Raw genomic sequence first — 26356 nt, 5'->3', positions numbered from 1 at the left:
GTCTGACCTCAAATATCAGCCCGATTTTATTTTCCATCCCACGGTTGCACTTTTTAATGTAACCCTTCCGAGCGACTTGCAAATCAGTAAATCCTCCGATGTGTCGGAGGAGTGGAGGGTCGTTTTGGTATAATTATGAATTAATTTGGACTGGTGGGGAAATCGAAATATACAAATTAATAAAAAAATATCTGCTTATTAATTATTCTTTAAAACATGATGGAAAATAAGACTGTATTGTTATGTCGTCTCTCTACCACATAGTTTGACTGGGCCACCCGTGCCCCCGTTTGTGGAACGGTTCTGGAGATGGTATACTAAAATGCAAACATCTACTTGTCAGACTAACTGATCTAACTTGCCCACGCTCAGGTTTGTTTAAATGAATTTCTGAAAACAAAAAGAAAAAAAGTCCCCAGTCCCTAATACATGTTGTTATGTTTAAAAATGAGTTTTGGTGGTACTTTAGAATATTTATTTTATACAAGCGAAGATTTGACTGATTTGAAATGAAAACAAAATCTTCTCCCTGCCAACTCTGTCAGACTTAAAAGAAACAACAATATGGTTTCAACTGGCCTTTTATTTACGTCACAATGACGCACATCGTTGAGCCATCATGTCGAGATCTTTTGTCAACTAATGAATCCTCTGCTCCTAGAAGCAAGTTATATATTAATAAGAGTGGTATATGAAAAAAACCAGAAACCTAACATCATTCAAATAAATTGGAAAACGATGCAACTTTTACTATTAGACCATTCAGCATACAGTCACATACACTGCATAATTGTCCTTCTGTGAGGTGCCTAACTGGAGTAAAATAAGGATGACTGAATCAAATGACATCGTTTATTGTCATCTCGAAGAACTATATGTTTTTTTATTACTTGCCCGTGAAGAGATCACCCGTTTAATAAACATACAGCTTTATTATACATTGTGTAATACCAAAACGCGTGCATATGTACTCTCGGAACACGTTTCACGAACAAATATTGAAAGCTCTCAACATCCCTTGGAGTATTCAACGACATTGTGTGTGGAGATGATAGATCACTGGGAGGAGCTTATGCACACTCGATGACCCCAGCAACCTTGTTGCTAGGCTGACGTCACATGGCATTGTTTCGCCGATGGATCTTGCAACAAAATTCCACAAATTACGTCATCGGGTATTGTGACGTCATTGTAAACTTTGAGGTGCAAGGCCCCGTTCCACAAGGCGATCGTACTCTAGCGCAACGACAGTCGTTAGTCTAAGTTAAATTATGTGAGTTGTGATAGCCTTAGCACTACGATAATTTTGTAGGACGAACGCCTGAATTCTAAAGGTGGACTATTGTATGATATTAAATTCATACGTTTCAACTTTTGACGTGTTTGAAGTATTATTCTGTTAAACTCAATTGGATTATGCCATTAGGATCGTGTAGGTGTCAGCCTATTTACACTCAACAGTATAATTCTAAAAACATTATAAATGACAAGTAATAAATAAAATACTAAACTCGCTCTCGTGTAAAACCAATTTTATGAAACTCGTGAATAGTTGTGGTATCTGACTCGCTTTCGCTCGTCAGATACCACAACTATTCACTCGTTTCATAAAATTGGTATTACACGGGAGCTCGTTTAGTATTCTATATTTAGCAGATATTAATATTTCAGATCATCCTGATTAAAATGTACCCTTCTATGAACCATGGCGGGGGAATGGTGGTTCTCTTTGTTAATTGTGTATTATTTTATGTACGCTTCCTTCAATTATTGCCCTTTGTCACTGCAGCTAAAGAATTTCAGATGGGTTTTAAGGTAAGTGAGTGAGTGAGTGATCGAGTTAGGTTTAACGCCGCTTTTAACAGTATTACTGTTATATCGCGGCGTGTCAGCTTAATGTGGGAGGAAAGCCCGAAGTGATGCAGGTCTCAGACGTTTACGAGTTCGGTGAAATCCACGAGCACGGGTATGGTGCTGACAAACCTAGAAACATAATCGGGGCGAACCGGGATTCGAACCCACAATGATGGAATTCTGGCGCGCCCAAGGCACGCAACTCTGCACAGCGAATTGCGGCGCCTTAGACGACTGGGCCACCCGTACCCCCGTTTAAAGTTAAGAATTTTTCAATGTGATGTAGGAACTCTGACGTTGCATTATTTAGTTACATTTGTATATGCCCTTTCGCAGAAGGTGTAGTTTTAATAAGTATTGACCACTTTTTAACAGCAGGGAGATTAAGCCATAACGTGTCAGTTTAATATAGGAGGTAAGTTCATGCACACGTGTATGGTGCTGACTGACCAAGGATTGAAATAAGGGCAACACTGAGATTCGAACCATCTGATCCTTGGTTGATGTTATACCACGTGTATGCACGTGTCTTTACGGCACCTGAAACAACGTGCCATCCGTGACTACCTTAGTTATGAGACACAAGATAACTGTGAAAAGATTTTCAGTGTTAGCAAGTATGCTCGTATCCAGAGTACATCCCTGCATTACCTGCAACAGACAGCCAATTAGAGGATGCAGCCCTGCATCACATGCCATAGACTCACAATTAGACCCAGAGGACACAACCCTGCATCACATGCCATAGACTCACAATTAGACCCAGAGGATACAACCCTGCATCACATGCCATAGACTCACAATTAGACCCAGAGGATACAACCCTGTATCACACGCCATATAATCCCAATTAGACCCCGAGGATACAACCCTGTTTCACATGCCATATAATCCCAATAAGACCCAGAGGATACAACCCTGTAATACACGCCATATAATCCCAATAAGACCCAGAGGATACAAACCTGTATCACACGCCATAGACTCAAAATTAGACCCAGAGGAAACAACCCTGTATCACACGCCATAGACTCACAATTAGACCCAGATGATACAGCCCTGCATCACCCCCCAAATAATCCCAATTAGACCCAGAGGATACAACCCTGTATCACACGCCATATAATCCCAATAAGACCCAGAGGATACAACCCTGTATCACACGCCATAGACTCACAATTAGACCCAGAGGATACAGCCCTGTATCACCCGCCATAGACTCACAATTAGACCCAGAGGATACAACCCTGTATCACACGCCATACACTCACAATTAGACCTAGAGGATACAACTCTGTATCACACGCCATACACTCACAATTAGACCCAGATGATACAGCCCTGCATCACACGCAATATGTTCTCACAATTAGACCCAGATGATACAGCCCTTTATCACACGCCAAAGACTCACAATTAGACCCAGATGATACAGCCCTGCATCACACACCATAGACTCACAATTAGACCCAGATGATACAGCCCTGCATCACCCGCCATACACTCACAATTAGATCCAGATGATACAGTCCTGTATCACACGCCATAGACTCACAATTAGACCCAGATGATACAGCCCTGTATCACCGGCCATAGACTCACAATTAGACCCAGATGATACAGCCCTGCATCACCTGCCATAGACTCACAATTAGACCCAGATGATACAGTCCTACATCACACGCCATACACTCACAATTAGACCCAGATGATACAGCCCTGTATCACTGGCCATAGACTCACAATTAGACCCAGATGATACAGCCCTGCATCACCCGTCATAGACTCACAATACGACCCAGATGATACAGCCCTGTATCACACGCCATAGACTCACAATTAGACCCAGATGATACAGCCCTGCATCACATGCGATGTTCTCACAATAAGACCCAGATGATACAGCCCTGCATCACCCGCCATAGACTCACAATTAGACCCAGATGATACAGCCCTGCATCACCCGCCATAGACTCACAATTAGACCCAGATGATACAGCCCTGCATCACCCGCCATACACTCACAATTAGATCCAGATGATACAGTCCTGTATCACACGCCATAGACTCACAATTAGACCCAGATGATACAGCCCTGTATCACACGCCATAGACTCACAATTAGACCCAGATGATACAGCCCTGCATCACCTGCCATAGACTCACAATTAGACCCAGATGATACAGTCCTACATCACACGCCATACACTCACAATTAGACCCAGATGATACAGCCCCGCATCACCCGCCATAGACTCACAATTAGACCCAGATGATACAGCCCTGCATCACCCGCCATAGACTCACAATTAGACCCAGATGATACAGCCCTGCATCACCCGCCATACACTCACAATTAGATCCAGATGATACAGTCCTGTATCACACGCCATAGACTCACAATTAGACCCAGATGATACAGCCCTGTATCACCGGCCATAGACTCACAATTAGACCCAGATGATACAGCCCTGCATCACCTGCCATAGACTCACAATTAGACCCAGATGATACAGTCCTACATCACACGCCATACACTCACAATTAGACCCAGATGATACAGCCCTGCATCACACACCATAGACTCACAATTAGACCCAGATGATACAGCCCTGCATAACCCGTCATAGACTCACAATTAGACCCAGATGATACAGCCCTGCATCACCCGCCATAGACTCACAATTAGACCCAGATGATACAGCCCTGTATCACCTGCCATAGACTCACAATTAGACCCAGATGATACAGCCCTGTATCACACGCCATAGACTCACAATTAGACCCAGATGATACAGCCCTGCATCATATGCGATGTTCTCACAATAAGACCCAGATGATACAGCCCTGCATCACCCGCCATAGACTCACAATTAGACCCAGATGATACAGCCCTGCATCACCCGCCATACACTCACAATTAGACCCAGATGATACAGCCCTGTATCACACGCCATACACTAACAATAAGACCCAGATGATACAGCCCTGTATCACCGGCCATAGACTCACAATAAGACCCAGATGATACAGCCCTACATCACACGCCATAGACTCACAATTAGACCCAGATGATACAGCCCCGCATCACCCGCCATAGACTCACAATAAGACCCAGATGATACAGCCCTGCATCACCCGCCATATACACAATAAGACCCAGATGATACAGCCCTACATCACCCGCCATACACTCACAATTAGACCCAGATGATACAGCCCTGTATCACCCGCCATAGACTCACAATTAGACCCAGATGATACAGCCCTGCATAACCCGCCATAGACTCACAATTAGACCCAGATGATACAGTCCTGTATCACACGCCATAGACTCACAATTAGACCCAGATGATACAGCCCTGCATCACCGGCCATAGACTCACAATTAGACCCAGATGATACAGCCCTGCATCACCTGCCATAGACTCACAATTAGACCCAGATGATACAGCCCTGCATCACACGCGATGTTCTCACAATTAGACCCAGATGGTACAGCCCTGCATCACACGCGATGTTCTCACAATTAGACCCAGATGATACAGCCCTGCATCACACGCGATGTTCTCACAATTAGACCCAGATGATACAGCCCTGCATCACACGCGATGTTCTCACAATTAGACCCAGATGATACAGCCCTGCATCACACGCGATGTTCTCACAATTAGACCTAGAGGAAGCAGCAGCATTCCAACTAATCCACTGTCTTATTGTCTCTGCCCTCTACAAAATATGTTTATTATTTAAGCTACTCCCTTTTTTAGATATTTGGTTAAAGCTCTTCCAAATGTAAATCACGTGATGAAGGACGCAAGAATATGTTATATATCACAATATTTCATTCATTCGTGTCAATAACAATCATCCGATAGTAAATATCAGGAATTTGAACATCTGAATGGTATTTTATTCTCTGCACAATTGCCATCGTCACTGTGCATGAGAGCATTAAGAGTTACCTCCCCTGAATGCATCAACCCCCACACAAAACCAGTTCTGTTTTCGCGGGCGCCTCCATGTTTCTCCAAGACCCGTGCCGGTTTTTGTTTTCGATCTGGAATCCTTATTCAAAGTCCACTTTCGAAGCCATAAAGCATACGAAGTTGGTGGTACGTGATTAGGGGAGAGATTGGTATATGCAGTTTAAACATATTGTATGATTTGTATCCAGTCGGAGATAGAAGGGCACTGTAAATACTACTGCACGTATTGTCGCTCCAAGTAGTGACAAATCGGAGAGCTGATATTAAACCAAGAACGGATGACGGGATACGGTAACCGCAGCTGGCTTCAACACAGTGACAAACATGAGCAGACTCATTAGACGTAGTCAATCACGAGCAACCCAGTGCCATGATATAACACAAACCCACAGCCCAACACGCTTCCGATGCCAAGAGGTGTATAGTAGCACAGTGGTTGATGTGATGAAGGTCCGAGTTCTCATCCGTGACAAAAGGTGAAATCCTCTATTAGAATGTACACTACATAAAGACATGGCTTCACTTAGCGATTCCAGGGTGCCGTTGTACAAAGCGATCTCAGCGCTAAGGTGATCGTAACTCCCATACCTTAACATAGACTTACGACAGTCACAGCGCTAAGGTTGTTTTGTACAAAGGCACCCTGGTTAGAAAATGCTCCCAGTGCTTTATGATTGTCTTAAAATGGGGATCGGGTGGTTAAACTCTTTGACTTGGCCTACTGGCTGTCATCATACACAGATGACGTGGAGTATTACTCATGATGTCAGTCACTTGTTTTACGGACCGTTTCGATATGGCTGGAATTCTACTGACTGCTGCAAGGCTATTTACACAATATGGTTTAACTTTTAGCCTGCCATGGCGCTGTACAGATATATACAACACGATGATGCTTTTACCGTACCATATAATAAACAATAATCACTCACGCTGTTATTGTGAACATACGATGGTTCATTGACAAGTGTTTCGTTGCTCACTGTTTATATGTAAAAATAAATGGGAAGGTGGGTGGGTGTCGGGGAGTGTAGCCGTTAACAATTGCAAGGCGTGGCTCGTAACATCGAAGACGTTGGTCCGGGTTGACACCTACACAATGTGTGAAGCCCATGCTAGCCTGCTGCCGTTAAGTATTGTTAAAAGAGGCCAAAACTACACTCACTCACTCACGTACTCTATACAGATGCTAACTGCAGATGAAGACTGAGTTTAATTAGAAACACTTTGTGAACATTTTTTTCAATATTTACTTAGACAAGAAACAGTAGTTAGACACAAAAGTTTCCCTCTCCAAACACAACTGTATAGAACTGGTCATAAGAGTACCTCCATTGTGACTACGAGACGACAGTCAGACATCAGACATCAAGAATCGGTAGTTCGTGAGTTTCGTCTCACGAAATATGATGATGAGACTCAATACTATATACTATTTACGATTCTTACAATCCCCAAAGTGAGGTAGAACGAGTTGTTTACAACGAATATCAGAATGAAGTAGTATATAAAAAGGTTTCGCGTAACTAACAATATGCATCAGTCCTTGAAGTTGATTTTCCGTCTATTGACATGGCACATTTTCCAGAAGCAATGTTTCATCGTTCCCACTAAAATGGGCGATATCTATCGACTGCAGGAAGGGGAGAGCATTAGAATGTACACTCCTCAGTGTGGCCCGCTCCTCTACAATGACACTTCATGATGCCCATGTGTACCTTCTCCATGGGCTGGCGACACTGTCCCAACACTTGGCATCCCTCTGTACCAACAAATACACATCATGTATGATGGATGTCATTGAATTATGTGACCCAGAAATTAAAATGGAAAGCTGATACAAATGTAATCGAACGCAAAAACAGAGTCCTGATATTCGTGCTTGTTAAAGTGTTAAAGTGTTAAAGGAGTTTTGACAAGCATGAAGTTTTGTGTACAATGATTGATAATTGGTTTCATGACGACAGGGGTAAGATATGAATTTGCAACAATATGACCTCTACCAGGTTTGAAATAATAATTTGTGCCGAAAAAAGTACATTAATTTATTTTCAAAGATACGATATCTCAGATACTCACCAGCAGTTGTATATTGTCCGAATTTAGTTTTTAATTTTTACAAGTTTCAAAATGAATTATTTAAAAAAATAAAACCATGTAAACGTATTCTTTGATTGCTGATTAAGCGCCAGTATAGTTTATTTTGTGGATATAACATCGCTAACTTAAGATATATTTTCAATTAAAAATCATCAGACAAATGATAAAATCCACTGAGAGGTATAGTTTCTTTTGCCCATCAGTTTATGTACTGCAGCAATTCGTGGCATGATTGCGTGCTCCAAAACCCTTATTATCGCGGGTTCTAATCCTAGTTCTGTTTTGATTATATATATATATATATATATATATATGCTCGTGGGTTTCACCGAAGTGGTAAATATCTGAGACCTACATTATTTCGGGCTTTCCTCCCACATTAAGGTGGCACGCCGCGATATAACTGGAATAATGTTAAAAGGGGCGTTAAACCCAACTCACTCATTCATTAATTCTAACTAAACTAGTGTCCAAAAGAAACGATACCACCTGTTTGCAACGACATAAAAGAAAAACTAAACAATGCAGAAGTTTAGGATTGGTGTTATGCTTTTGAGAAATCCTTTCACAACATCAGTACAAAAATTTCATTTCAATAAAATCTGTACAACCAATATGACAAGCCTTTAAAGATGGGTGGGGTCGAAAAATGAACATTTCGTTAGAGCACTGATCACATAAACAACGGGAAATGTCACACCACACGTCTCAAAGTCAAGTCAGTAGCGGGTATGTCCACCGTGAGCATCAATACATGCCAGAACACGCCTACGGACTGATGACGTCAAACGTCTGATGACGTTGGGAGTGATGCGTTGCCATTCCTCGAGGAGACATCGTTCCAAGTCCTGGACGTTGACTGGAGGCACACGGCGACGTCGGATTTGCCGATCGAGGTGGTCCCATAAGTGCTCGATGGGATTCATGTCCGGTGAACATGCGGGCCATGGCAAAACCTGTACGTTGGCGTTGGCAAGGATGTTCTGTGTCAGTCTTGCTGTGTGTGGCCTTGCATTGTCATGTTGGAAAAGGAGTCCACGAGGCTGTTGCTGAATAAAGGGCACCACAACAGACCGTAGGATGTCATCAAGGTAACGCTGTGCATTCAGAATTCCACGAATTACGACAAGCATCGTTTTGACGTCACCACATATGTCACCCCAAACCTGTTGGATACAGTTAGGCGCCAAACGTTCACCAAATCGTCGGTATACAAGCTGCCGTCCATCGTTTCTGAAGATGAGGAATCTGCTCTCATCAGAGAACATAACACGTGCCCAGTCCCGCCGTTGCCAACGTCGAACTCGCCTGGCCCAGATCAGTCTGTTGTTCCGGTGTGGAGGCGTCAGGAGCGGTCCGCGGTAGGGATGACGTGGCCGGATACCATACTGCCGTAGTCTCCTGTAGACGGTCTGTCGACTGATCCTGTGTCTCAGTGCTGTAGCCGCCGTGGACGTCGCTGTTACGGTGCGGTTCCTCAGGTGTAATACCCGGATGTAACGATCTTCACGGGGAGTGGTTACTCGTGGTCTTCCACTCCTGGGCCTGTCTGACGTCTGACCTGTCTGACGTAACCGCTGCATCAACCTGGTGATAGTGATGCGTGCGCAGCCCAACCTTCTGGCGACGTCGACGTGTGACGCTCCTTGTTTGGACCATTCCAACGGCTCTATCTCTCTCGATGGCTGTCAAACGTGGCATATCTTGTGGTTTTTTTGTTGCTGTGTTATCAACGTGTCTGATCAGCCGTTTTATACAGTTTTTTATGCACGTGCAGAACATGCTAGAGAGGGAAATGTCACTTTCACGAAATTTACGTTTTTTCCCGGAAGTGATCACATGTTCCCGGTATTTTTTATCGACTATGCTGTGTTTGGGATGTGCAATACGAATTGGCATGTTTTCATACTAGACAATTCACTTAGTAAAAAACAATTTTGAAAATAAGTTGGTATCGTTTCTTTTGGACACTAGTTTAACTGTCAACACTGACATCACCCTTTTCACTAAAACGTATTCAAAAGACATAATGATTGCTATGCAGGATTTGTATTTGCAATATTGAATAAGTTAATTTTTTTATACTATTTTAAATATTTTTTAAGCTATTACACTTTCAAAATATGTGTAATACGTCAGGTGTTTTAGTGCAAGGTGATTCTGAACGATCTCCAAGTGGGGAATGAAAGCATAGTCTCAGGTACAATACTTGCCTCTGAGTTTAAATCACGTGGAAAGCTTTCAGTGATACGTGACTCGCTAACTTATAACGGAATGCTGATTACATATTGGCGCATACAGTAAACGACGTTTATAACGAACACGCTTATAACAAACTGACGGATATAACGAACTTTCTTTTTTGGTCCCGGCAATTTGCTGTATATATACTGTAAACATGCTCATTACGAACTACGGTTATAACGAACTAGAATTAGAGTTCCCTTTGAATTCGTTATATCCGTAGTTTACTATATCTTATTTATGTTTAAGATTAAATGAGTAAACAGTTTAACAGTGCTGATAGAATACTCGTGTCAAAGTCTTCGTATGTGCCTGGTCTCTTATTATTGAGGTAATTATGTACTCGCACTATTGAACATTATTGTGTGGGTCAAGGTCAAAAGGTAAGTGTGGAGTTAAATCACTCACTCACTCACTCACTCACTCACTCACATATATCTACTTACTTTGTTCAAGAACCGTTATCTTCTCCTCAACTTTGACCTCATTCGACCCGACAACTGAAACATCGGTAAGTTCACAACTGAACTTGTTGTCACAGACGGAAGTGAATTGCCCCGCAGGTCGGCAGTGGGATTCGTCTTGACACCCTGTTACATAAATACATGCGTTCATTATTTTCATCTCAAAGTATTCACTTCAAGTCGGTTCTCAGTTTTTTGTTCCTTTGTAAATCCTGTTTTAAAATTATCATTTCTCAGTTGTGCATGGCTTTAGAACAGTTCTTGAAACGGAACTGCACACGTCAGTCACGCCGTTACTCGTTTTGTTACCAATTGAAAATCGTGCAAAGAATTGATTTGTTGTAATTTGTTGACCAGAAATGTATTCAAATACCATCATCATAGGGTGAGAAAGGTCTGTTAAGAACTGTCTCAGTAAGTTAGTAACAACGACAGCGCGTCGTAACACATTTACCTCAAGTACTTGACTTCAAAATGGCTGACACGATAAACGTGACGGGGGAGATTTCCGAAGTTGTTAATGAACCTGTGGCGGTTACGTGTTTGGGTTATCATTGATCAACTTGCGGATCATTAAAAGGTGATTAAAGATGCGTCAAATAGACACTAAGGAAAATTCATAGATTGCTGTACATTGTCACTGTCAATCTAGACACGGGCCGAGTCAATACTGCGATAGTTGGGATGTGCATTTCGACGTTTCGTTCACAAGGATGGGTCGAAGCGAGGATATTGGTAAACGATCATGCAAACACACTCTCCGATGTTTCGCAATGTATGCTAAAACGCAGAGTTCAAGATTTGGGGGTCTAAATGATCAGAAACAACGACCCTGCATGTATTCCTGCTGAGGAATTCCCAAGGACTTCCCCAGGAATGTGGAAGTAGTCCATCAGTGTTTACGTCATTTTAAGAATACAGTCTCGTGAAAAACGCATGAACCTCAAATTGTGTCGTTCATACGCCCATGGACGTCAGTTTCGCGGTCATGTGATCGGCCTCTCTTTCAATGGAAAGGCCGTATATCGTGTAAACTTCAGATTAAAAATTTATCATAATTTATTATGTGGACCTTAACTAAAACAGTCATATGCTAGACAACCAATGTATGCTACGTTTGCTTAATATAATTATCACACTAGATTAAAACATGACCTCTAAACATGCCAGTTGCAACCGTAGAATGGACACATTCACCGATGACATAAATACCTAGGGTTCTTTTCCAAACCAATAAGAAGCATCGTTTCATGGAGGAAAGACCGTTACTAACACTGGTTCCACGACAGTACTCTGCCATAAATTGTCACTCTGGTATCTCTGTGCTAGGGTTGATTGCTAAGTTCTGACACTCTTCCTCGCATGGAATGAATTGCGTAAAAGTGAAATCTGTTGTTGTGGACATCACATGAGTGAGTGAGTGAGTGAGTGAGTGAGTTGGGTTTAACGCCGCTTTTAACAGTATTCCAGTTATATCGCGGCGTGTCAGCTTAATGTGGGAGGAAAGCCCGAAGTGATGTAGGTCTTAGACGTTTACCACTTCGGTGAAACCCACGAGAACGGGTATGGTGCTGACAAACCTAGAAACATAATCGGGGCGAACCGGGATTCGAACCCACAATCATAGGTTTCTGGCGTGCCCAAGGGACGCAACTCAGCACGACGGCGTTAAACCAAACTCACTCACTCACTCACTCACTCTAACCCATCTTTCCCTTATCTTTATCAGTTTTTGTTAATACAATTAGTGTCCGTATGATATATAACAGGTCACTGGCACCAGCTACCCATAGCTAGAGACGGCCAATAGACACTGTCTTTGACAATGTTTGCCGTTTCCAGGAAATACATTAATGGTCATTCGGTCATTTTCAAGAGCTGGGTGACAGGGTCGAGTGCGAAGTATGACCTGCTGGAGGCGCCTATAAAAGTTCCTATGACACATTTAGTAGGATGACTGAAAAGGTTTACATATTGCACACCCGAAAGCAATTGATGATGGTGCAAGTTGGAACAATAAAAGGTCAAGGTCATTAACTGTGACATATTATAACACTGGCTTATTGTTTTTCTATGTCCAATTATTGCTGGGCAATAAAGGCTGTTTAAAGCTGAAGTCAGCAAAATTGCAGCTATATATGACCCGACGGCTTTTGAAAATTCGATTCTGAAAAAAGGAACACTTGTGCTTGAAAACGACGTAAGTAACGACGTAGGTCATAGTCACACGCAGTCACGCAAGGCACAAAGCAGGACAACCCGATTAATCTAATAGCATATTACGACCAACAAAAGGTGTTAGGAACCTATTCGAACCCGAATCCGCATGGTGTAGAACTTAGGTACAAGATATTCAATAATATTGGACGAGGCAAATCATGTAAACATTATGCAAATACTGATGTATGTGAACTGTAAATGAAACTGCTGAGTCGGCAGAATGTAAGCTAATTTAATGTACTCATCGTTTTAAATATGCAGTGACGTAAAGGTTAGCGGTACATGACGTGTACAACTGTATGTCATTCTCATCATTGATCTTACCCGACTGAGCTACATCCACGACTACCTTGTCTGCCTCACATCTGTATTTGATGCACTCCCCTGAGTCGGGGTGTGTGAAGACATCTCCGACGGCGTGTTGGGAACTGCCCACGTGACAAGCCCCGTTTACAATGGAGTAGGGGATGGTGTCTGAAGATACAGAGAATAAGTTTTGACATGACAAGGCTTTTTTGTAATTGATAAATATTATCACATAATAAAATATGTCATTTTTATTAAAAACAAATCTGTTAGTCCGATGCAGTGCCTGTCTGCGTAAAGATCTGACATCCATTAAAGGTCACGTCAGGTAACCCTGCGTGAACTTTGACCACACAATCTAAATGAAGAATGCGTAGGTTCTGGAATCAATCAGATGTCAGCTTTCTAATACGAATCGCGTTCATTTGACTGTCGATCGTAGCAAAAGAAAACCAACCCAGAACAAAACTTGTACCCTGGATAGTACACATCTTACGGTGTAGATTCCATGGCGCTCAGAAACAAGAAAAGGTATAAAATATAATAGCGAGGCTTTTTTAGTTTGCATCCGGAACTCTCCAATTATATTAGTTTTCGAGATTCAGAAATGAGTGTTTATCTACAATTGTAAAGACACTCGTACCAAAAATTCAGAAGCCTCGACGCTGATTGGTTGATTCTAAAGTTCACCAGGGCCTACTTGCACAAAGCTATCTTAGCGCTCAGATGATCGTAACTCCCATACTTTAACATAGGCTTACAATAGTCGTAGCGCTAAGATCGCTTTGTGCATGTGGGCATTGGTGTAACCTCCATTGGAGGTGTAGCAGATCTTCACATAATAAGTATCTCATCGGAATAAAATATCTAACTGTACTGAAATTGCCTTTAAGGAGCGTAAAAAGAAAATCTAACAGTTTAAATACTGTAAACAATATTCCAAACCCTTAGCTTAAAATGACGAACACCCTTAACTTGTATGGCTGTGTAAAAGAGCATAAAATACGGTAACACAGTCATGGCATTGATTTGCTTGAATGTCATGACACTCTCTTATATGGTATTTGATTGCTTGTGTTAGGTATTCCTTGAAACTTACGCACATGTGAATTTAGTCGGTTAGGCCGTTTTAGAAACAAATGTATCTGAGACAGAAAACATAAAGGTTGACACATGTGCGCAGATGGGAACTGTGTCAGTCCTGGCTGAAAGTTGAACTATCGGTGTTAATATCGACCGAATCCCCATACTATCTATGTCCGAATCTTCTTATTCTTTCTGTCCAAATCCCCGCACTGTTTGTGTCGGAATTCTCTTACTGTTTGGGTTCGATTCCCCGTACTCTCTGGGCTCAATTCCCATGGTGCTAAGTTTCGAAAACCTTTTTGTGTCGGAATTCCCATATTATTGGGGTCCGAACAGTTTGTGACGGAATCCCCGTATTGTTTGTGTCTGACTCCCCGCTTTTGGAACTAGATTGCCATTACACCGGTAGTTGTCGTCATATAGAGAGGATATTATATGGCACGAGTGATTTTCGAAAACCTTTTGTGTCGGAATTCCCATATTTATTGGGGACCGAATCCCCATACAGTTTGTGACGGAATCCCCGTACAGTTTGTGACGGAATCCCCGTACAGTTTGTGACGGAATCCCCGTACAGTTTGTGACGGAATCCCTGTACAGTTTGTGACGGAATCCCCGTATTGTTTGTGATCGAATCCCCGCTTTTGCAACTAGATTGCCATTACACCGGTAGCTGTCGTCATATGGAGAGGATATTATAGGAGTGTTCATGTCATACTATGTTTACGACACGAGTGTCTAAATTCGCTCTCGCACGGTATATACCGGAATTTAGGCACGAGTGATTTTCGTTAACCACGATATGTTTGCTCTCGTAGGTAATTCATTTTGTTATTACCCAAGATTTCCCTAAATTTTGTTATTACCTACGAGGACAAACATATCGGGGTTCATAAAAATCATATGTGCTCTAGGGTCATATCACGTCACGAGACAACAGTGTATTGTTTCCGTCATCCAGACGTCATTGTGGACGTCATTCAAATCTTATTGTATCGTGAAATCGGAATGACGTCACACTAGAAACGACGTCATAGCTGAAGATCGTTGACGGCATTCGACAAATGGTGGTTCCGCTGCTGTTGCGACTTGCTGTCCTTATGGGTAAACACTAAAATTCGTCTCTGTATGTAGACATCTTCGTCGGGAATAAATAGAACATTATATTCGTGTTCCTGTATGCTATGTTTACGACATTCGTGCCTAAATTCCGTTATCAAATTCCTAAATACCGTAATTTAGCCACTCGTGTCGAAAACATAGTATGACATGACCACTCATTTAATATCCTCTATATATTGCTGAACGTAACGCCCATGGTCCCTAGTATGGTGATCTCCCTTTAGTTACTAACGATCCCTAGCCCATTTTTATATTGTGTTGTTCACTGATACTTATGGTTTTTATATATTCTCAACCAGTTTTAAATCGAATCTGTGATACCCTAGTTATTGTACTGTCCTTCGTTGACAGCTTTTTATGTAGTCTACATCTATGTATTATTAACGTACTTCTCGTCACGATATGGCTGAAATACTGCCGATGTGACGTTAAATCTTAACTCACTCACTCACTGAACGTAACGTACACCAGTTTCTCGTTCACTAAACTTTCACGTTGTTTCTGTCTTGAGCCCATCAAGGCAGTCCTAGCTAATTTCCTACCACGGAGACTCAAAACAACTGAACGACTTACGGTCATGTGTTCCCGGAGCAGCAATACTGGGTCCCACATGGCTTTCAACAGCCGCCCAGATAAGGCAGGTGGCCGCTATGGACAGGTAGGTGTTGTACATGATAACCTGGAAAACAAACATGGCCATGTAGCTAAAATAGATTTTTTTCGTCGACCTAATAATACCCGACCTTGAAAAATCAAGAAGGAGAACCTGGTAAAATATGATTGCCATGAATCATTTCTTATTTTTCTGTTTCAGATTTCAAAATTATTTCCGATTTTTTTTCAGGAGAAAATAAAACAAACCAATGAAAACACAAGGGACTGACAGATTGAAGATTATGGAACAATAAGGATACAATCTTCCTGCACCGAGACCATGTTATATGATGATATATTTCATGAAACCTAGATCAAGATTATAAACAAAACAAGTCTAGCCAGCTCTATTCAGCATCAGACAAGAACACATTAAAAGAGAAAGTGTGTAGGAATGACGATAAGTATGTATAGTAAATGTATCTGTAACACATTGACTGGTATTAGTTTATCTTAAAATGACATTATTCATTTACCGGATTTAAAAATAAATAAATTAACAATTAAGTTTCGAAAATTAATTGGATCAAGATTCCCGACCTTCACTTGTAATTTTAATTTTCAAAATTGACATTTGCATTGACGTTAGGTTCAAGAATCCCACAACTTAACCTTTTATAGTTCTGCAATAAGCACATGATATCATCTCTTCTCCGATCACTTATACAGAATTGGAAGAGCGTATTTGATCAAAGTGCGTATAATCCATAATTAAAACGACGTCCCTTCATCGAAGGTTGGAGCATGACGGTACCTTAAATATCAAATACAGCTCTGGATTCACGACTCCTTTTGGTGTGGTTTTCGTGTAACACTGACGGCTTATACCAATACCTGGTTTGATGTTGTACAGATAGTTATGGCACTGGTGTCGCGTGCAAAATTGGAAACAGCGAGTTGGACGTGTTTAAGTGATGTATTTGAGGCCTCCAGCCTTTGGGTATCCAAACATACAGCTTTCTTCAACCCCACATTGAACAATATGTCAGTTAATGCAGGACGTTTACATGTACCCGTTGGTGAAATACACGGGAATGCTGCTGACAAACCATGGTTCCTCCAGTGTACGGGGCTGACTCAATAATTTGATTAATTATATCTGCAACAGCACAGTTTCAGTGCAACAGAGCTGCGTTGTAACCGAGTCTTTAAAGTTGCCAAGAAAACAAATCGTGGAAAGCGTGTAACGTTGATAAAATAACAGCCGTTGATAAAAGCCGACGCGACTCACGTACGACAACGGCTTCTGTACAACGCGACTGGTGGTGAGCTTCAGTTTTGTTTGTGTTTAGTTTGTTTATATAAAGTCTGCCACATCGTTAGTTACATCACCAGTGATGAATTCGCGTTACGCCGACGTTCAGAAAAAAGTTATTCGCGTCACGCCGACCAGGGTTTTTCTTTGATGATATGTGCGTGTTATGTTAACACACGATGTTGTTTTTGAATGGTGTTCAGGACACATTCTAACAGTAAAAACAAAACAGACTTATGATAAATTTTTGTGTCGTTTATTCCACATATCATATTGTATCAAAAACAGCGACATGATCAGGCAACAGTTGATACATTTCAATTTGGTACAACGAACAGAACATGATTTACCTGAATTATAAAAAAAAAATTTTTAACTTGATAAGAATGGCTGATGCAACATCGGAAAAGTGGATGATGTTTATTTCTTGCTTCCCCAACCTCATCTTCAAATCGGCGATCTTGATCTTGCTGAGTATTTCTTCTTCTTGGGATGTCTTTTCTGTCCTGCTTAGTACTCCACTCTGTGAATTTCTGATGACTTCTGCTCTTTGGGAAGGAAGGTAATCATGTCGAAAATGTTGGGATGTGCCTTTCCCGCGATCTTCTTGTACATGGCCCATCATTGTTGAAGTGGTTCCAGTGGTGGATGTGGAGATCGCCCTCGATCTATTTGGCTGGTCATGTAGTCTGCAAGTCTTTGACATATTTGATCGTCTTACTTACTTACTTACTTACTTACTTACTTACTTACTTTGGAGATTTAACGTGCGCTTTCTGACTGATGCGTATTTCGCACACGGGCCCGGCCAGGCCATTTAATGTGTTTCCGAAAGGGGCGAAAGTGGTGTGTGGTAGATTATAGTGTTTCTAGATGCGTTTTATTAGTTTTGATTAAGAATACGCCTAAGGCCTTGAAGTTTTCTAGTTTATTTTGTGGGTTTAGTATTGCTTATAGAGTGAGAGCCTTGTTTAGATTGAGGGTGGTTTGTAATGCGGTTCGATGTGTTAGGTAGTGTGTGCAGTGGATGAGTGCGTATTCTGGGGTTTCTAGTTGTTTGCAGTGTGGGCAGTTACTTGTAGTATGTTTTTTAAAATTTTTTAGATGGTTATTTAGGTTGGTGTGTCCTGTTTGGAGTTTAGTGATTACTCGATTTTTTTTATGGATGGAGAATTTTTGGTTTGGTTAGTGGTTTGCTGAGTACATTTTTGATTTGGCTATTTGAGTTTAGATAAAGGTTATGCCATTTGATCGTCTGGAATGCGCTCCATTTATATATATATATGTATATGACACGTGAACACAGTTCGTATCTTAATCTGCTGAGATGTTCAATCATTTTCTTCTCAAATGTGAGCTGTTCAATCATTTTCTTCTCACAAGTGTTCACCTGAACCCGAATTCTGTCCTACCATAAAGATAATCCTAGATTAAAAGTTAAAATCACACGCGCTAATTTCTCTTAATCCCCAGTTAACAACCCAACTGCAACTATTCGCGTTTTCCCGACCTTAATTTTGACCCCAAATGTCTAAAGGTCGGCGTAACGCGAAGACACCGTTGAATGATTAACGCTGCCCTCGTATTTCGAAAGTTATATTCAACAAGGGACGCTCTATAACTTCCCATTTCAAGATTTTGAATATGTATATAGTTCGACATTGTCCGGCGAGATTCATCAGTCGCAGCTTTAACACTTTTCCAGTACACTATAATACAACACGTTCTACAAGGTTGGAATGTTGAGTCAATAAATGTGACAATTTCTCTCATTTCGTCATCCAAATCTAACAGACCTGAAAAACATTCCAATGCAATGTCGTCAATACGAAATTCAGTCTTAATGAGAATACATTCACACTATTCAGTGACACAATTTCTAATCGATCGGTGTTAAAGAGCACGGTGACATCAAAATATGGAAAAACAGACTCCATGCCCCTTATGGGCCACCGTAACATACAGCTTAATGTGTTTAAACATTCTGTATAATACCGGAAGTCCCGATGTGTTTTAAGTATCATCTGGAAATATGTATGGGGAAAATATACGTGAATTATTACGCAACGAGTTGAACATTCTTTTAGCTCTGCTCGTTTGTGCAAAGACGGAACCCAGCTGCAAAAAAAGGCCACCAGAGGGGCACGAGTCGCTATTCGGCTGATCCCGGAATAACACGAGTTGGTCACGAATGTGTGAGAGTCAGACTACTACTTCAAGAGACCGTCGGATAAGCACACGCATGTGTCGAATAGAAGTTTACTTCAAGTCAGTCAAATGGACTCACACAATCAAAGAGTCAGATATGGCCGCCTCCACGGTCTAGTGGTAGAGCGTCTGCCGGGGAGCGGAAGCCCGGGGTTCGATCCCCGGCCGCGTCACACCAAAAGACGTTAAAAGGTGGTACTTGTTGTTACCCTGTCTGGCACTGGACATACAGGGGTTAAAGCAGACGGTCCTCGGTTCGATCCCCGGCCGCGTCATACTAAAAATACCTTCTTGTTACCCTGTCTGGCGTTCGGCATTAAAGGGTTAAGCAAGAACTGGTCGGCTCGGAGTCACTATACTGTGTCTGAGTGGGGTATTCATGTTAAACTGCGGCATGGTATCTCAGTGTGCTGGCACTATAAATCGGCATCAATCCGGACTAATACAAGAAGCCACACACACACGTGCATTTAGGTCGCTGTGTAAGTGCAATCATCTTGGACGCGACGTTAAACCCCATTTCACCACCTCACTAAAGAGTCAGATAAGTCACAAATGTGAGACGCTGACAGAAACACACAAACTACTTACTTACTTACTTACTTTGGAGATTTAACGTGCGCTTTCCGACTGATGCGTATTTCGCACACGGGCCCGGCCAGGCCATTTAATGTGTTTCCGAAAGGGGCGAGGGTGGTCTGTGCAACCCAAGAGGGGGCTTTAGGGGTTGCTTATATAGAATTTGGGAATTTTGAGATTTGGAATAGATGCTGATGGGGTTGGGGAGGAGAACTAAGGGAGCTGGGTATGGTGGATGATTGTTTGTTTATGTGATTTTGATTTGGTAGGTTATTATGGTTTTAGATGCGTTTTATTAGTTCCGTTTTGATTAAGAATACGCCTAAGGCCTTGAAGTTTTCTAGATTATTTTGTGGGTTTAGTATTGCTTCTAGAGTGAGAGCCTTGTTTAGATTGAGGGTGGTTTGTAATGCGGTTCGATGTGTTAGGTAGTGTGTGCAGTGGATGAGTGCGTGTTCTGGGGTTTCTGGTTGTTTGCAGTGTGGGCAGTTACCTGTAGTGTGTTTTTTAAATTTTTTTAGGTGGTTATTTAGGTTGGTGTGTCCTGTTTGGAGTTTAGTGATTACTCTGTCGATTTTTTTTGATGGATGGAGAATTTTTGGTTTGGTTAGTGGTTTGCTGAGCACTCTTTTGATTTTGCTATTTGAGTTTAGATATAGGTTATGCCATTTTTTTGTGATTTTTTGTTTGTTTACACTTTTAATTTCTGATTTTGAGATGGGTAAGTTTAAGCTTATTTCTGGGATTTTAAGGGATAGTTTAGCTGCTTTATCGGCGTTTTCATTACCGTATATTCCTACGTGGGCGGGTATCCACAAGAAGGTTATTTGTTTGCCTGCTTTTGTTAGGTCGATGGAGCTTTTAAGTATTTGATTTATTAATTTAGGTCGGTTTTTGGTATTTTTGTTTTGGAGGGCTTGTAGTCCACTTAGGGAGTCAGTAAGTATTAGGATTTTTTGGTTGTTTTTGGATTCTTGATTGTGGAGGGCTGAGGCCATGCCCATTAGTTCGGCCGTGAATATTGATTGGTTATTTGGGAGTCGGAAGGATTGTGTGGTTTTAGTTGGTTGTGTGGTATGGACTCCGAAACCCGTGTGTTTGGAGGTCGGATCTGAGGATCCGTCCGTGTAAATGTGACACCAATTTGGCCAATTTTTGTGTATGTATGCTAGTGTGGTAGTTTTAGCTATGTTTGGGTCGGTTTGTTTATTTATTTGGCTAGCTAGTGTTGTGTCTATTTTGGGTATTTTAAGTTTAGGGGTGAAGATATTTGATTGTTTGCAGTTTTGTTTAAGATTTTTAATTTGGTGTTCATTTAGGTAGTTTGTTATTCTTTGGGATATTGGGGTAAGTAAGGGGTGTTTACGAGCTAGAGCTTGGTTTTTAGGGCTGATGTTTTGGTTTATTAAGTTTTGGATGAGAGGGTTTGATTGGGACGCGGCCCAGAAATTTAAGCTTAGCTGTTCCCTGCGTAGACTTAGTGGCATTTCTCCTGTTAAGGCCTGAAGTGAGGTGTAGGAGGTGCCATGTTGGGTGCGTGTAATGAGTTTGAGAGCCTGATATTGTATTGAGTCAAGTTTTTTGGATAGAGAGTTGTTTAGGGTGTTGTATATGGCGCAGCCGTAGTCTAGTTTTGATCTAATTAGGGATATGTAGAGAGAGAGGAGATTATCTTTGGAGGCTCCCCAGTTAGAGCCAGTTAGGCATCTTAGGGTGTTTAGGTCTTTACTGCATTTAGTTGTTAGGTTTTGGATGTGAGCATCCCAGGTGAGATGTTCATCGAAAATAAGTCCTAAGAATTTGGTTTGTTTTTGAAATTTGATTGTTTGGTTGTTTAGCTGGAGGATTGGGGAGGCGGGTTTCATGTTTTTATGTTTGAATACTATTCCTGTTGTTTTTTCTGAGTTAAGGGAGAAGCCCCATTTGTCAGCCCATTGTTGTATTTTATTAAGAGATTTTTGGAGTAGATTTGTGGCCATTTTCATGCTTTTAGTGCGGATCCAGATGGCTCCATCATCCGCGAATTTTGATGTGTTTACTTTAGGGGATAGACCCTCGAATAGATCGTTTATCATTATATTGAAGAGGGTGGGGCTGAGGATACTGCCCTGTGGAGTGCCATTTTCTAGGGGACATTGGTCCGATAGAGTTTGGTCTATACACACGGTTATTTTACGATTGTTTAGGAAGTCCTGGATGTAGTTTATTATCTGACCTTTGAGTCCTATTTTTTTAAGTTTTTGTATTAGCCCATCGTGCCATACCATGTCGAAAGCTTTAGAGAAGTCTAAGAAGATGCCTGTGGTATATTGTTTATTTAGTTGTCCTGTCTTAATATCTTGTTCTAGTCGGGCGAGGTTATCTAGGGTTGAGCGGCCAGGAGTGAAACCGCTTTGATCTGGGTTTATGGTGTTATTTTGGGTTAAGTAATGTTGTAATCTATTTTTAGCCATTGATTCCATTACTTTACATAAGTTTGAAGTTAGGGATATTGGTCTATATGAGTTAGCTTGATTAGCTGGTTTATTAGGTTTAGGGACTGGTATGACTAGGGCCTGTTTCCAGGGTGTAGGAACCTGTCCGTTTAGGTAGATGAGATTGTATAGTTTGAGTAGTGCCTGGAGCAGTTTTAGGGGGAGTTTTTTAATTATTTGGTAAGAGGTTAGGTCTAATCCTGGGGCTGTGCCCTTTTTCCTGTTTTGGATTACGTAGAGGAGCTCCTCCATTGTGTAGGGTTGATTTATTTCTAGATTGTTATTGTTTGGTTCTTTTGTGGGTTTGTTTTCTGTTTTAAGTTTATCTTGGAATTTTTGGCTGAAGTTGCTGTTACTGCTAACGGCCGAAAAGTGGTTGGCGAGATTATTTGCTTTTTGGGCGGGGTTGGTTGAGTTGTTAATGTTAGGGTTTTTTTTATGTCGTTTTAAGCCTCTAATGGCGTGGATTTTGCGCCAGACCGTTCTGGCATCTGTACGGTTATTTATACCACAAACTAACGTGTCAGAGGAACTAAGTACCCAGAGACACGGTCATACAGAACCTTAGATAAAGGTTATGCCATTTGATCGTCTGGAATGCGCTCCATTTATATATATATATGTATATGACACGTGAACACAGTTCGTATCTTAATCTGCTGAGATGTTCAATCATTTTCTTCTCAAATGTGAGCTGTTCAATCATTTTCTTCTCACAAGTGTTCACCTGAACCCGAATTCTGTCCTACCATAAAGATAATCCTAGATTAAAAGTTAAAATCACACGCGCTAATTTCTCTTAATCCCCAGTTAACAACCCAACTGCAACTATTCGCGTTTTGCCGACCTTAATTTTGACCCCAAATGTCTAAAGGTCGGCGTAACGCGAAGACACCGTTGAATGATTAACGCTGCCCTCGTATTTCGAAAGTTATATTCAACAAGGGACGCTCTATAACTTCCCATTTCAAGATTTTGAATATGTATATAGTTCGACATTGTCCGGCGAGATTCATCAGTCGCAGCTTTAACACTTTTCCAGTACACTATAATACAACACGTTCTACAAGGTTGGAATGTTGAGTCAATAAATGTGACAATTTCTCTCATTTCGTCATCCAAATCTAACAGACCTGAAAAACATTCCAATGCAATGTCGTCAATACGAAATTCAGTCTTAATGAGAATACATTCACACTATTCAGTGACACAATTTCTAATCGATCGGTGTTAAAGAGCACGGTGACATTTCATTGTAAATAAAGTTAACTGGATAAACGGATGTTGATGAGAAGACACACCCAATGTATCAAGTAACGGTGTATAGATTATGGGGATTCACAATAGACAAATAACAGTTCTTCAATTTTATGGCAAGCAGTTTCGGAAAGTAGCTATAATAAGAAGATTTATTTCAAGTTTCTCGCAACAATAAACTATAAACTTCCACTTATTGACGGTTTATGAGTTGAGCTATTGATGCAGGATTGATTGAATTCTCACATTTGACATCTTTGAGATGGAATCAATTTGGAATATTTCGCGGTTGACATGGCGAGGTGACATGAACCAAGTACGTCATGTCAAAGGCCAATATTTTGAAGCTATTATTCATACTACAATTGTTAAAGTAAATTCTCTTTTGTCAATGACGAATTGGTTATTTAGAGAATTCCAGGCTGTATTCGGTATTACGTCCTGAGGAGGTTGTTTGGCTCTAGCGAGATCATGGCACTTGGGCATATTCTGATTGACAGAAGTAAGGAAAGAACGGAAAGGGGAGTGTGTTCGCCCTGTACTGTAATGAAATTGAAATAGGTAATACAGTGAACGCTCATGGTATTTTAGTTATTTTGAGCGTCATTCATCACCACTCGCACATTTCAGTAACCTGCAATAAGTCTCGCCCTCCTATCGATGAATGTTATGTGCGAAAATACGACAAAGCAATCAGACCTCGCGTATGACTTCAAGTACTTCAGGCAAAAGATCCCTCAGGAATAATTTTTGAACTTACATATTGTCTTGCATGTAAAACAATTACTACTACTACAACCACAAAAAACTGTTTCCACCGCTGTGATAATATTCCGCCCCCGGTGATAATATTCCGACCCCGGTAATAATAGTTTTCTGTATTTTCATTTTAGTTTTTGACATTTTCGCTTTTGTTTTTGACATTTTCATTTTAGTTTTTGAACATTTTCGTTTCACTTTTCAGCGATTCAATATCTTCTTTACACATGATTTATCACATATTTGTAAGACAAATCGTGTTAATTTGCAAAAGGTTACGATAAAAGTAAGTGAAATATCAAAATATGGAAAAACAGACTCCATGCCCCTTATGGGCCACCGTAACATACAGCTTAATGTGTTTAAACATTCTGTATAATACCGGAAGTCCCGATGTGTTTTAAGTATCATCTGGAAATATGTATGGGGAAAATATACGTGAATTATTACGCAACGAGTTGAACATTCTTTTAGCTCTGCTCGTTTGTGCAAAGACGGAACCCAGCTGCAAAAAAAGGCCACCAGAGGGGCACGAGTCGCTATTCGGCTGATCCCGGAATAACACGAGTTGGTCACGAATGTGTGAGAGTCAGACTACTACTTCAAGAGACCGTCGGATAAGCACACGCATGTGTCGAATAGAAGTTTACTTCAAGTCAGTCAAATGGACTCACACAATCAAAGAGTCAGATATGGCCGCCTCCACGGTCTAGTGGTAGAGCGTCTGCCGGGGAGCGGAAGCCCGGGGTTCGATCCCCGGCCGCGTCACACCAAAAGACGTTAAAAGGTGGTACTTGTTGTTACCCTGTCTGGCACTGGACATACAGGGGTTAAAGCAGACGGTCCTCGGTTCGATCCCCGGCCGCGTCATACTAAAAATACCTTCTTGTTACCCTGTCTGGCGTTCGGCATTAAAGGGTTAAGCAAGAACTGGTCGGCTCGGAGTCACTATACTGTGTCTGAGTGGGGTATTCATGTTAAACTGCGGCATGGTATCTCAGTGTGCTGGCACTATAAATCGGCATCAATCCGGACTAATACAAGAAGCCACACACACACGTGCATTTAGGTCGCTGTGTAAGTGCAATCATCTTGGACGCGACGTTAAACCCCATTTCACCACCTCACTAAAGAGTCAGATAAGTCACAAATGTGAGACGCTGACAGAAACACACAAACTAACGTGTCAGAGGAACTAAGTACCCAGAGACACGGTCATACAGAACCTCAGATAGATACTAGTAAGCACGCAGACCTGTACTCAGATACAAGCAATGAGAGTTAGATCCATAGACACTCAGACACACTCTCTAGTTCAGCTTACCTGTTCAGGAAACAGAACACTTTTCTCAGACGTCTCCTCTCGACGCAATAAGTGAAGCAATGAAAGTGTAGTCCCAAACCGTTACATTTATACGTAATCAATTCTGCTGGATAACTCCACACAAAGCCCGTCTGCAGGTGTTACTGTGGGCGAACACTCCGTAAATATCTGACCTCACCAAGAGCGTAAGTCATTAAATGATTTTGTCGTATACAAGGTTGCGGTGATAAACGGCATATAATTGACATCCTATGCCATATGGCGCCATTACGGCATTAATGTGTTCTTGAGCTTTATCAAAACTTAGTTGTGTGTGTCATCGATTAATAACATTAACCGACCAAAGGTGAAATGGGATTGTTTACTCAACCTCTCTGTACTTTGACTTTTTGGGAACAGTATTTCTGTTGCCGCTACTGTCAGAGGTACTCATATCACATTAACATAGCATTTATCAAGTT

The 26356-nt window shown here is 41.4% G+C and overlaps 1 protein-coding gene across 1 annotated transcript; it reads right to left on the bottom strand.

Annotated features, from left to right (window-relative positions):
• Positions 1 to 565: 565 nt before the first annotated feature.
• Positions 566 to 25978, bottom strand: LOC139449715 (uncharacterized). The gene is made up of 6 exons (XM_071231226.1): positions 25896 to 25978; positions 15959 to 16064; positions 13196 to 13345; positions 10634 to 10777; positions 3747 to 7605; positions 566 to 3133 (listed from the first exon to the last, which is right to left on the bottom strand). The coding sequence occupies exons 2-5, from the start codon at positions 16056 to 16058 to the stop codon at positions 7496 to 7498; spliced, it is 504 nt and encodes a 167-aa protein (XP_071087327.1). The 5' UTR covers positions 16059 to 16064; positions 25896 to 25978; the 3' UTR covers positions 566 to 3133; positions 3747 to 7495.
• Between the last annotated feature and the right edge of the window lie 378 nt (positions 25979 to 26356).

The sequence above is a fragment of the Haliotis cracherodii genome, unplaced genomic scaffold, assembly GCF_022045235.1.
Source record: "Haliotis cracherodii isolate W230 unplaced genomic scaffold, xgHalCrac1.p SCAF_8, whole genome shotgun sequence".
In the NCBI taxonomy this organism is placed as follows: Eukaryota; Metazoa; Mollusca; class Gastropoda; order Lepetellida; family Haliotidae; genus Haliotis; species Haliotis cracherodii.
Note: the sequence above shows the minus strand (reverse complement) of the source record. Positions and strands in the feature narration are given on the sequence as shown.